Source organism: Catharus ustulatus, chromosome 5, assembly GCF_009819885.2.
Source record: "Catharus ustulatus isolate bCatUst1 chromosome 5, bCatUst1.pri.v2, whole genome shotgun sequence".
NCBI lineage: Eukaryota > Metazoa > Chordata > Aves > Passeriformes > Turdidae > Catharus > Catharus ustulatus.
The window spans coordinates 67,470,865-67,483,790 of NC_046225.1; the positions used below are offsets into that span (position 1 = coordinate 67,470,865).

At 39.0% G+C, this 12,926-nt stretch overlaps 1 protein-coding gene across 2 annotated transcripts in view; it reads right to left on the reverse strand.

Annotated features, from left to right (window-relative positions):
* Positions 1–12,926, reverse strand: part of HTT (huntingtin) — a 79,192-nt gene that overhangs the window by 21,094 nt on the left and 45,172 nt on the right. For both annotated transcript variants that reach the window (XM_033059553.1, XM_033059552.1), the window contains 8 exons: positions 12,684–12,800; positions 11,174–11,296; positions 10,406–10,644; positions 8,971–9,113; positions 5,927–6,134; positions 4,301–4,442; positions 2,162–2,341; positions 523–699 (listed from right to left, as the gene is read on the reverse strand). In XM_033059553.1, the coding sequence (XP_032915444.1) occupies positions 523–699; positions 2,162–2,341; positions 4,301–4,442; positions 5,927–6,134; positions 8,971–9,113; positions 10,406–10,644; positions 11,174–11,296; positions 12,684–12,800 (1,329 nt within the window). The remainder of the gene's footprint in view (positions 1–522; positions 700–2,161; positions 2,342–4,300; positions 4,443–5,926; positions 6,135–8,970; positions 9,114–10,405; positions 10,645–11,173; positions 11,297–12,683; positions 12,801–12,926) is intronic.

The following is a 12,926-nucleotide window of genomic DNA, read 5'->3' on the forward strand; positions in this document are numbered from 1 at the left end:
TCTGAGATCTGGAACATCAGAGCAGCCTTTTTCCACTGGATTCCAGACCTTTCCACATCATGACTGGACCTTCAGAGGAAAATTGTACCCTTCTATAGAACCACTGCTTCCACCACTACAGAACCACATCTGTCACTTCAGGAGGATTGCAGCCACCATTTAATGGGACTGCTACCAACACCCTGACTGACCGGGTGTCAGATTGTATTCTGACTGTCAGTGGTTTGGTTCTTTTTTTCTTTTGTATTACTGTACTTTTATTTTAATTTTTTTTCTAATAAAGAACTGTTATTCCTATTCCCATATCTTTGCCTGAGAGCTCCTTAATTTCAAAATTATAATAATTTGGAGAGAGGGGGTTTACATTTTGCATTTCAAGAGGGGCCCCTGCCTTCCTTAGCAAGACATAAACAAAATTGTGTCAAATGAAATCACTTAATCATATTTTGCTGTACTTTAAATCATTGCTTTTGATATCACTGGTACTACCCAAAGTGCTTCCCAGGCATGGATTTGTGTTACCTGCAGAGTTGCTGCCAGCAGCATTTCCACACGGCGGCAGGCCAGCGTGTCCACCATGCGAGCCAGCACTCGGAAGGGAGTGCACAGCAGCTTGTCCACGTACAGGGTCAGCACAGCCCCAGACTGGCTCAGGTGGATTCCCTCCAAGCACTGCAAGGTCTTCTTCAGGGTTGTGGGCTACATGTTAAAACAGCACAGAACAGAGAAACAGAGAAAAAAATTACAATCTATTGGGAATACAAAGATCTTAAAGTTAAACGGAAAGGCATTCAGAAAAAAAAATATAGCAGACAACTACCTGATCAATATAATCTCTGTGTGAATGAGTTACCGGGTTATTTAATTAATATGAACACTCAGTTGTTTGATGTGTAAATGTAAAAGCTTACTTCTAAAAAAGTAAGTAAAACATAGAAAGCAAGTCTTTCAGGGGGAAAAAAGCTACAGATTTAAGTGAAATGGCAAAAAGCTTTGAACACATTAAGAAGCTTCAACTCTTTCTGGAAGAAGGCAGGAACATGTGCATAGTGAAGACACGTGACAGTACAGAAATCCAGACAACCCTTGGGGATTTTCTAAGCATTTGTTAAGAAACAGCAGCAGCAACTCAGGATCAAAAGGGTGTGTAAATAATTTTTTAAATTTCTTATATTTTTTTGAATATGAGCACCAATTCAGCACTAATATTCTAAAGGGAGAAACACAAAGAGAAACTAGTTTGACTCACTAAACCAATCTTGGTTTAGAGCAGTCTGTTAATACCAGCTATTTTAATTTTACTGTCTTTCCTGATAATCACCAAGCATTTCACACAGTGACTACATCTTCCATTAAAACATATTCAGTTTAGTTTTTTCTGTGCATTCTCAGCGTTTGAGGCCCAGACTAATATCATGTAACCTTAAAGATGCCCTAGATTTGCACAGAGACAATGGAAAGAGATAGGAAACAGCACTGAAGCTACTCAGGGTGCAGGTGGCATAATTATCTCTACATTATTATCATATTAATCACAATTGTCTCCCACAATTATCTCTAGAGAAAGTCCAGCAAATGACATTTCCCATGATTAAGAGAGATACATACAACATTACATCCCTATAAAACATCATCCACTCCTTTTAATTTGAAAACTAAATAATAAACAGAAATAATACCCTGAATTTCTCAGTGATTTTACCTCACCAAGTGGCTACAACTTTCAGAAGAGATCAATGAGGAAGGCACGAGCTCACAAATCATTTTCATATTGCCAGGGCCTATGAAGATGGACTGGTTCCTACTCCTGCTTTTGTAGTTAGTTTGCTATTTATACTACTAAGGTAGTGAAATCAAAGTTGAAAATTATAGTTTTAATTTACCCATCAGATATTGATTATGTGGGATAATATCTATGAAGGAAGAAGAGCAGCTTAACCATCTCCACTTGAATTCACAGATTTGACAGACTGGAACACATCTAATACTGAAGTTGCTAATATAAGGTTTGCTGCTTGCATTTTTAACTAAGTGACTTTAAAAATAAAATTTGAAGTTAATAAATTACCCAGAAATGTCAAACTTTGCATACTTATCAGTTAAACTTACACTGACATGAAGTGACTTAATTCTTTACAAGAAGTCAAAAAGTTAAACTTACAGCTGCAAGATTCTCACACCGTGACTGAATGGCCTGGATGAAGAGACCACTGGCTGCTGAATTCCTGTGAACAGCACTGATAAAGTCTTGTACTGGAGGCTCATGGGACAGATGAATCAAGTCTTGAACATGATTCACAATAAGCCAGGTCAGGTGTTCTGAATCATGTAGGTTTTGACACTAAAGGGGAAAAAATTAAAATCTGATTTTAGTAACACCAATGTTAAGATTTTAATTACTAAACATGACACAACATGAAGCTTCTTTTTACAAATGTTTTGCTCCGGTTGCAAATTAAGGTATTGAGCAAGAACATGCAACTTATTTTTCTAAAAACACTGAAAAGCAGATTAGAAACAAGTGAATTGAGAAAGTTGATTCAAAGATGCTGCTTTTAATGAAATAAGCATGCACACAGAATTGTCTTGTAAAATGTGATTTTCATTTAGGCTTCTTAAAGATTTCTTATTACTACTGGCCTTTAACACAAAATGAAGAATTTTTGGAAAGCAAATCCAAAGAGATCTGTCAATAATTAATGTCAAACCTCTAAAGGCTTGTGTGTATCAATAAGCAATAGAATGCAATACAAAAATATTGGTAGAGTTAACTAGGCAATGCTGAGAGCTTGCACAGTACCTCACTAAAGAGGTTTTGGAGAATTTTACCTTGGCAAGCCTCTAATCTGACTCTAGTGACTGTCCATTAGTATTTGAAGCGCTTCCTAAACAGCTTTCTGTTGAGTTGAACCTGAAAGGAATGTAGTTTCCGTACCTCAAAACTGATCTGAGGTGCAAAGCCAAGTGTAATACCTCCTACTGCTGAAGATGCACTACACAAGTTCCCAATGAACTAAAACTCTAATATTGAGGCAGCAAAAGGCCAAAGCCCCAGAAATTGTTCCCACTGGAGAACCAAAATGGAAGTTTAAACGTTAATGTAAAATCTCTTTTCTTACAGTGTAGAGATGGAAATGCATTGTCTCCTGGACACTGTGCAGTGCTACTGATGCTAGGAAGTCTGGAACTACTTAGTGTACTCAAAGTACCTCCCAAGTAAGGGATGTGATACCCAGAAGGTAATCAGTTCAGAACTGAAAATCATGCCAAATGAAGTCCTATCTAAGCTTACAGCAGCACCATCTGAAAATAAACTTACAGTAATTTCACGAATACAAGCCGCACCAATTTGACCAAAATTTTGGTGGAAACCCGGAAGTGCGGCCAATATTCCGGGGCGGTTAATACATTAACAAAATTCTAAAAGCTGCCAACACGGAAGTGAGAGCCCGCGGCAGCCCCAAGCCAAGCTGGAGCCCGGCCGGCCCCGGCAGAGGTGGGAAAGCCTGGCAGAGGCGGGGCCAGCAGTGTGGGGGCGGGCGGCAGAGCCTGAGCCAGAAGGGCGGGGCAGGGGGGGCGGCAGAGCCCGGGCCAGCAGGGCGGGGGAGCCCGGGAGAACTGGGGCTAGCAGTGCAGGGGAGCATGGCAGAAGCAGGAAGGCCGGTGGGTGGGGCTGCCTGGCAGCGGGGGAAGCCCAGCAGAATCGGGGCCAGCAGCGTGGGGGAGCCCGGCGGTGCGGGGGCCTGCAGTGCTGGCCAGGGCAAGGAAACGCGGCGGCGGTGCAGACGGGAGGGGGCGGCCGGCGAGCCCGCCGGCAGGGCTAGCGAACGCGGCGCGGGGTGGCCGGCGAGCCCGGCGGCGGCGGCAGCACCACCCGGCCAGCCCCGCCGAGCCGTGGCGCTGAGCTGGGCCACCCGGCCGGCCCTGTCGGCAACCATGAGCGGGCCGAGCCTTCCTGGCCCCGCCCCGAGCCAGTAAAGCCCGCTATGCCGCGATCCGGTTACTAATTGGCCAATTTGTGAAAGCTGCGCACGGATTCTCGCGACGAACGAAAGTGAGGCTAATATTCGGGGTGCGGCTTATCTATTGACAAAGACAGCAACGTTGTCGAGGCACTGGAAGTGCGGCTTATAATCCGTGCAGCTTGTATTCGTGAAACTACTGTACTAGTTTCACAGATCTTCATTTTTTACTTAACACACTTCACTTTTCAGTTAACACATATCAGTAATAAATGACTGTCAGCATGATAAAATAACTCAAAACTGTAGTTATAAAAAAATCATAATTCAAAACTTACAACATAGTCACAAAAGAGAATGAGTGCTCCTCTTCTCACTATCTCACGATTGCACATGCCACGCTTAGATTCCAAGTCAGATTCATCACTGTCTCCAGATATATGAGGGCTAAGCAATTTTGTAGTAGAAAGGCTGTGTCGCCTGCAGAAAGTACATTGTGTGTTGTTACTGTTTTCTTAGTATGGCTACTGAAACATAAACATCCTAAGTGCTTGGAGTATCCTACCCATGACCTTCCATGACATGTCTTTGCCTGTAAACTTCATTCAAACATTACACTTCCTTGAAACAAACACTTTGCTATATTTTTTAGCAATTGTTAATTACTTCTTCAGACAATCCAAAGAACTAAATGAGTTATTTAAAAGAAAAAGATGTACTGATGCATCTCTGGTAGGATAATAGAACCTATTACTGTATTTTCTTCTCAAACCAAACCAGTGTTCTTAAGCACTTATTCTAGTGTCAGATTAAAAGTGATGCCCAACCCAGAAAAGAGATTATACTGGTAAATTAAAAAAAATTAATTACCGCTATTTAAGTTGATAGAATCATCAAAGTTCCCTCTAAGATCATCAAATCCAACCTTTAATCTAGCACCCCATCATGGCTCACCACTAAGCCATATGCTGAAGTGCCACATGCACACATTTTTTCAACACTTCCAGGGATGGTGATTCCACCTTTCCCCAGACAGCCTTTTCCAATGCCCAAGTAGTAACCCTGCTTTGCTCACACTCCTGGTAATTCCATCTTTCCACAAATTAGAATAATATATTTTCAATATGTAAGGTTGAACTGAAGCAAGAATCTCACATTTGTGAAAGTATTGATGCACTTTAGTTGTAGAGCAAGATCAGACTGCCCAACACGCACCAAAAACGTCTCTCAAGTAATTTGTTCACCTCCCTCTACAGTTACCACAGAGGAAAACCCATCCTCACAGAAAGTCCCTTCCTTATCCACTAGAGGATAAATCATTCCAGTGCCTGACAGGTGGGATAAACTAACTTCAGACCAAAAGAGTTCTCATTTTAGTACCAATCTCCAAATTTCAGACAACTAGTGTTAAGTGAGGTTATTACAGTGCTCTATGCTAATGAACCAGCATGGTGCTAATACCATGTTTTGACAACATTTAGCAACAGACCCACTGAGAACAGATAATCCTGCAGCTACAGTTACAATTATATGATCAGATTATATTGTAACAAACACAACAGTGTCCATCATCTCCACTGGCTGGTTATTTCCTAGAAAGTGAAATATGAGGTCTCCATATAAACATGAAATGCTAAGTATTTTGCTATAGTTATTTCCATAGTTTTAATAAAAATTAGTACACAGATGAAGCTTTCTTGCCTTAGAAGAGGAAAGATTACCTAGCAGCTCTTTTGAGGAGCAACTTGACTTCAGGACACATTTCCTTAGTTTGGAAGTCACACCAATATCAACACAGACAATGTGTGCACACATAAACTAAACACAGAGCTACATCTCATAATCCAAGCAGCACCATTCAATGGGCTCACAGTCTTGGTAGAAAGCAGCTGGATTGTTTTACTATGATGTTAGAAAATATAATTATATGAAACACAATTCTAGGGAACAAAACCAAAACTTACTTTGGGGTTTGATGCACTTCTGACCACCAGTTGTAGTTGGTATAATTGACAAGAAGCAAGATGTGACACCAGAGGAGAACTAAAGAGGGATGAGTGGGAATCATGGACTGAACAAGGTCACTCAGACTTTCAAGTGTATAGAAACTACCATCAGATCCATCTCCTGTAAAAAGTCTGGTGGCTGCAGCTGTGATTCTTCTAAACATCCCTGAAAGCAATAAAATCATGTTAGAGTAATAAAGCTCTAGTCTGAATTCTGAAGTTTTACAATTATTCAGGGTAGAATTCCTGCAAGAAAGGTGAACTATCTGCAGTTTTACAAATTTAAGGCAAATGATGAAATTTGTCCAAGGGTAGTGTGTAAACCAGTGTTCTGGTGTAAACCAGAAATTACCAGCTCTCAGACTCAATAAATAAATATCTACATAGGTTTCATGACAATTCTCACTAATCTGATACATGAAAACCTTCACTGAACTGAAAACTGTTACCTGTGGACCAGGGTTAGTTTGTTTGTTTATAAATTAAAACCCAGATGTTCTACTTAAGAACCCGAGGTAACTACTACTCTGCATGTTAGGAAGAAAACCTACAAGTATCCTACTTCAGAGGATGGCCTTCCAAACACATTTAGTTGAAACTGAATTTATTCTCTTTCATCCAATTTCCAAAGTGCAAAAAATAGGTATTTCTGCCATTACCCTGAAAACAGAACACTCAGCAAAAAATCAGAATTTTGCTTTCTGATTTGCTGATTCTAAATTTGTAGAACAAAGATTGGGAAAAAAAGAAATCAGAAAATGGTGGGAAAACAAGAAAAGTTTCTAAAGGTATAGGCCTTTTTGAGTTTCTATGAGAAGATAAGTTCAGGGAAAAATTTTTTTCATAGTCAGTGAGAAACCGAGAGCTAATGAGAATAATGAAGGAAATCTGCAGTCTTGCTTTCCTTGCCAGACACACAGAAGAATGAAGCTCTAAATTCCACAGCCATGTGGACCAATTTAAGCTGCTCCCAGGACTGATAAATACACAATGTAAATAGCAAAGAATGGGAAAAATAGCTGAGTCTCAAATCTCTGGTTCCACTTACTAGCAAAGCAGTGCTAGCCCTATTCCAGCTCCCTGCATTTGCAGAAACTACACCATCTAGTGACTTCCTACAGCCATGAAAGCCATTGCATGCTCATCTTTTTACTTTGTCCATGCCTTTATTTCTAACTTCAAAGGAACATATTGAGAATGTTCACTTATAATCTAGTAGCTTCCTACAGTTAGAAACACAAGAGTCAGCAATGCTCACATTTTGAAAAAACTGCAATGAAAAGACAAAACATCCAAGTAGAACAGTGGTTAGAAATGACAGAACATACCTTTATGTTTCCAGACACAAAGTGCTGTAAGCTACACTCATAGTTAGGAGAATATAACTTAAAGAGAAAATAATGATGGAGGTTTTAACTGAACAAAAGAAAAGTATTACAAATTCAGGCAGTTAGTTAATCCTCAACCTAAATAAATATGTTATGACATGAAAATACAGCCCAGGTGTCTGAAGAACTTTTTTTTTTTTTAACTCTGTTACACCATACAGGTACCAGTGGTAATAATATACCTGAAGTTATTTGTTGTTTTACTTTAAGTTAATTTCTAGAGATCATCTAATCCACATATTCCAGTATTTTAATATTTAAATTCAATTTTGCATGAAAATTTCTACATAATTCCTGGCAGGACTCCCAGTGCAGCCTGGAAGCCAGTCACAGCAGCAGAACTAGTTGAGCCTTCCTTTCAATTATCCCCAAGCTTCCACTGTGGAAGAACCCACTGCCCCAGCTTCAATCACCAGCTTCATTTTCTGATTTCATTGCTCCTGGCTTGACACTATTTAATCACTTTACGCCAAAACATCCTGGTGTAAGTTGTTTGTTACACTATTTGACTCAAATATTTCTCCTAAACATAAATTAATATATAATTAAAATAGATACCATTATAATTGCATAATTTTATATATTAAAATAGTATAAAAACATATTAATAGTACTACTGTAAAAGACAAATGGGAACAGAACTGTCACTTTGTATGTCCAAAGCACACCTACAGAAATATTAATTTTGTACTTCTTCACACACACTCCTGGAGTCTTTGTACCAAGACCCTCAGTTTGGAGGACTCCCATTTCACAGACCAAGGCAACAGAACACAGAGTTCCTTGTCCATGTCTGCAAGGAAGCCTATGAAGAACCAGGGACTTGTGCCAAGACCTTTTAAATTGCAGACAACTAAGAGTAAACCAAAGCTGCATTCCAGTTGCAAGCTGAAAATCAGAAGGCAAAAAGGGCAGTCATAGCAAAGAAAGAATAAAAGAAAGGCAAGATAGTACCACTATTCAGAAAACAGGCTAAGGAATCAAGCTATGGACTAAGGAATTACCAAAGGGATAGACATGGGGTATCCAGTAGAAGAAAAGTTAAGGGAAAATTTCCAAACCTGAAGAAAGAAACTAGAGGCCAGCTAGCTGGAAAAGGGCTACCTTTCCTGGTTTTCTGGGGTGGTTTTTTGCTTTTGGTTGGTTAGTTTTTTGTTTGGTTTGTTGCAGTTTTTTTGCTTGTTTGTTTTGTATTTTTATTAATTATGGCACAACCCAGGAACCTTCCTTGTCATGAGTCTGAGTTAGTGGTCTGCAATTCAGTATTCTAAGTTAGACATACCAACCTAGTTCCAAACTGAGACAAAACATGAGAAATATAGCTACAAATTTTGAATGCTTTGTGTTTTTTGGACTGAAAAAATTTACATATTTAAAAGGAGAGACGAAGAGTCACTACTTACATTTTATTCCACAAAGACAGAAGAAATGTGTAAAATATGCCCTGTATGCATGAGCACCATGTTTGGTAAGTTCTCTACATGGAGTAAGACATAACATCTTCAGCACTTACATATTCCTTCTCAGTATTTCAATGCATTGATGAGTTGTCTTGGAACTTAAAAACCACCCTACCACTGCATGCTATGACATGGGCAACATTTCAAGTATTACCTGATTTGAAGATATGTATTAAGCACATAAGCAGTGTGCCCAGCTCCTGGCAGTAGAAAGTATGCTGCTGCTCATTCATGTCCACTTTTAATTGCTTGGTAACAATATCTTCCAGTAGAATGCCAACCAGCTGTAGTAAGAATCTTGAAAGAAACACATATACAATCAATAGGAAAACTATCAATCTTTCAAAAAGAGATGAGGTTAGCCTATGAAACTTTGGTTTGAAAAATAAAATAGGGAGTTCTTGCCCATTCATCCTAATAACATACTAAATGAAATGCTATAGAACAGGCTAGCCTAAAACAAATAGGATGCTATATGATCACAGGCACTTCAATAATTATAAATTAAATCTAAATTACCTATCCTCAGCTACAGTCACAGTAGCCTTCATATGCTGGCCCAACTCACTTACAAAGCAAATACTCAGAATGCTGTGGTGTCTTTACAGTGATTTGCTAAAAGCAACTGAGCTAAATTGAAGTAAAAACAATCTGTGACAGTTACCACAGCTCAGCTGAGCAGGGGTAACTCAGCAAGTCACAGTAATTCACCTGTTTACTTTACCTCATCTATCCACACTCTACTACACAGGTTCTTTATCAAACCTCCAGCTGGGACAATGTGTAGTGTCAAAAGTAGCAGCAAAAGAGGGCATTTGAGGAAAGCCCATTAGTTACATCGCTGCTGCTGGACAGAAGGTCAGAGTATGGGTGTCCACAAGTCCCTCTTCTCTCCACCCACCACCCTCAAAGTGAGCTGAATGACATGAAATAGCATTCTACTCCTATCTGAAGTTCCCTACTTAAGCAAAATGTTACTATTTTCTTAAACAAACAGCTATTTCAAATGCCTCCCACCACATTAAAAAATTATGCCTTAATGACAAACATCATGACAATATAATACTGCTGCCATCTCTCCACACTTCTTTTGCCTGAAGTTTGACACTGTGCAAGGACATCAACATGGAAGTCAACTAGACAAAGTTGGGTCTTTAAAGAAAAAAAGAGCAGGACTAACTCAATAGATTTGAATCCCACTGCTGCCAAATTTCTAATAAAGAATCTGGGCTTCCACTTAAAAAGGGATGTTTCATCATTCAGTCCCCACACAGAAAGGAAGGAAAGCAGTGAAGTTTCTGGACCTGATTTTAATAACTTCAGGATTCACCAATTTTAACAGCTCTTTGGGTCCTTCACCTGGTTTGAGAAGAGGTACCAAAACAATTCAAAGTCCTACTAAAATCTGCTCAACTTCTCCGTCTTTGTCCATCTCAATATTCCTTCCTCCACACACCCTTGTCCCATATCAACTCATCAACTCTGATTCCATTCAGACAGAAGTTTTACATGTGTTAAATACTGCCCAAAGCATTTGTGCTTTCTCAGAACTCTTTACCTTTCCCCAAGTTATTCAAAAGCCAGTGTACCTGGAAAATGTCTCCTCAGGTGGGTATTTCACCTGTTTGCCCTCAGTGCGATCCTCTGGGAGGGACATGTTGTTTTCTCCACATCTCAGTCTGTTGATTGCTTGACATGAAATCAAATATGGTGAGAAGGAAAGCTCTTGTATACGGGACAGTACAATGTCTTCTGTTGACTGTGAGATCAGAACTCTTAGGATAGCTAAAATTCCAGAAATCCACAGCTGGACAGTGCTCACTGAGGCCTAACACAAACACAGAAATACAGAAGACTGAATACTTTTGAAGTTAAATGACACAACATAGAAAGGCATTCAAAAAATAGCATTTTCATTAACTTGTAAAAAATCAGACCCTTTTGAGAATGGAGCAAACCAGGAACAAATTTTAAGCTCAGATCTTACAAAATGCTATTCCTGTAGTAAATGTCAAGCTCATATTCACTGGGAAAAAACTCTCACCTATAAAAGCAGTATTAATACTTGTATAAGAAAAATGTAATTTACCTATTAAATGGGATTCTGTTTTAATGTAACAGTACCTTTCTTTACATTCCTGATCCTCAATGTACAAAATGAAGGAAAGTAACTCATAAGCAGAACACTCCTGTATCAAGTGCTCCCAGCTGGTAAATCACATTAGTTCTAGTCAATTTGTTCCCAAATTCTGTTCCTGGTACTTTAACATCACTTAGCAAATTATTAGAGAGAAACATCCTCATTTGTTTTGCATGAAAGATATCAGATTCTCTCTTCTTTGAACACAGTGGCTTACCATTGTTTTAGGAGTAACAAACATACTCCTTAAAAGCATGTCCACAGGGCGAAGGGATGAGGGGGCCAAAATTTCAAACAAAGTGTTCAATACTCCCAAAGCATCATGAGAGTCTATGTGCATCTGTAAAAGAAAAACAAAAAACTAGTTTCTAACTGTCCACTAAAGGTAACTTCAACACAAAATTAGCACTACATGTTTTAAACATTTCTGTAACAATCTGTGTGTAATAAAGCCGTTCTTTACAGTATAAAATTCAGAGCAACCAAAAGCTATGAAAGATAAATTTAAGTTTCATTGCAGGCCTTCCTAGACATGCATTTTGAGAACATGGACAAAAAAGTGTGATATGAAATCCAATGTGCATACCACATATATTTCATTTGGAGAAATAGGTCTTATTCAGAGAATGAGACCAGAAGACTGACTTGTCATAAAATTTAGAGACTTTTCTCCTCCCTACACATCCTACCAGGTTTATTTATAGACTGCAGTGCTGGTCACGATTAAACTTCAGCAGGTAACTAGGAGAAAAGAAACCTAATCATCAGAAAAGTGAACAGCTACAGTGGTATTACTACAACAGAGGTAGGACAGCTTACTTGAACAGTTTTTTAGATAAATTATAAAGCAATGAACTGCAAAAAGCCATGGACTGGACTACAAATCTAGATGACGCCATCCTGAATAAATAATTGCAAGATGATCATGTGTAGTCACACAAAACAAGAGCACTTTCACTTTGTCAGCATATTAGCTCTGCTCTAAAACTGTCTGATCCTGCCCACTCTTCCAACCATGAGATCTTCTCATAGGATTGGGGAATTGCTGTCATGGAGTAAAGAATATCTGGGGCTAGAACACCCTTGCTGTGGAGACAAGCTGGGAGAGCTGGGGTTGTTCAGCCTGGAGAAGGCTCTTAACATCACCTTCCAGTACCTGAAGGGGCCACAAGAGAACTGGAGAGGGACTTTTTGCACAGGCAAGCAGTGACAGGACAAGAGGGAATGGCTTTACACTGAAAGAGGGTGGATTTATATTAGGGAGAAATTCTTTACTGTGAGGGTGGTGGAGCACTGAAATAGGTTGTCCCATCCCTGGAAGTGTTCAGTGCCAGGTTGGATGGGGCTTTGAGTAATCTTGTCTGCAATTAAACCCACTGTAGCCATGAAAATAATAATTCTGATGTTCTGTGAACATGGGACAATCTTCACACCGTTTAGTAAGTGTTCTCATATAATCATGTCTATAAGAGAAACAGAATGATCTTCCTCTGGAGACAGTCTTGATCATACTGCATATACTTCATGCATTTAAATATGAACTTCATCACTTCAAAGACTTAAGTTTACTTTGCAGCAGTTGTTTTTTCCAGATATGGCAACCACACGTTCAAGAAAATTTTGTCTTCATATAAAAAAAGGAAAAAAAATCAAATGCTCAAAGCCACTACTGATACATACATTAATTATTCAAGGTGTTCATAGAATTAAAACAATCATATAACCACCTGTTGTTTTGCAAGCATTGGGAGAATGATGTCAGCTATTTGGCGGGACAATCTCTTCCATTTGTCTTCATTTTCTTTATGACACTGTTGCAATACCAGGATAAACATTTCTAGCACCTGAGAAAAAGTAAAAAAAAAAAAAAAAAAAAAAAAAAAAAAGTAAGTAAACATCCATAGTAATAAAAAATATTCTAGTAATATCATAGCAGGAAAGAACATTCATTTCAACCATCTACCAAAAAG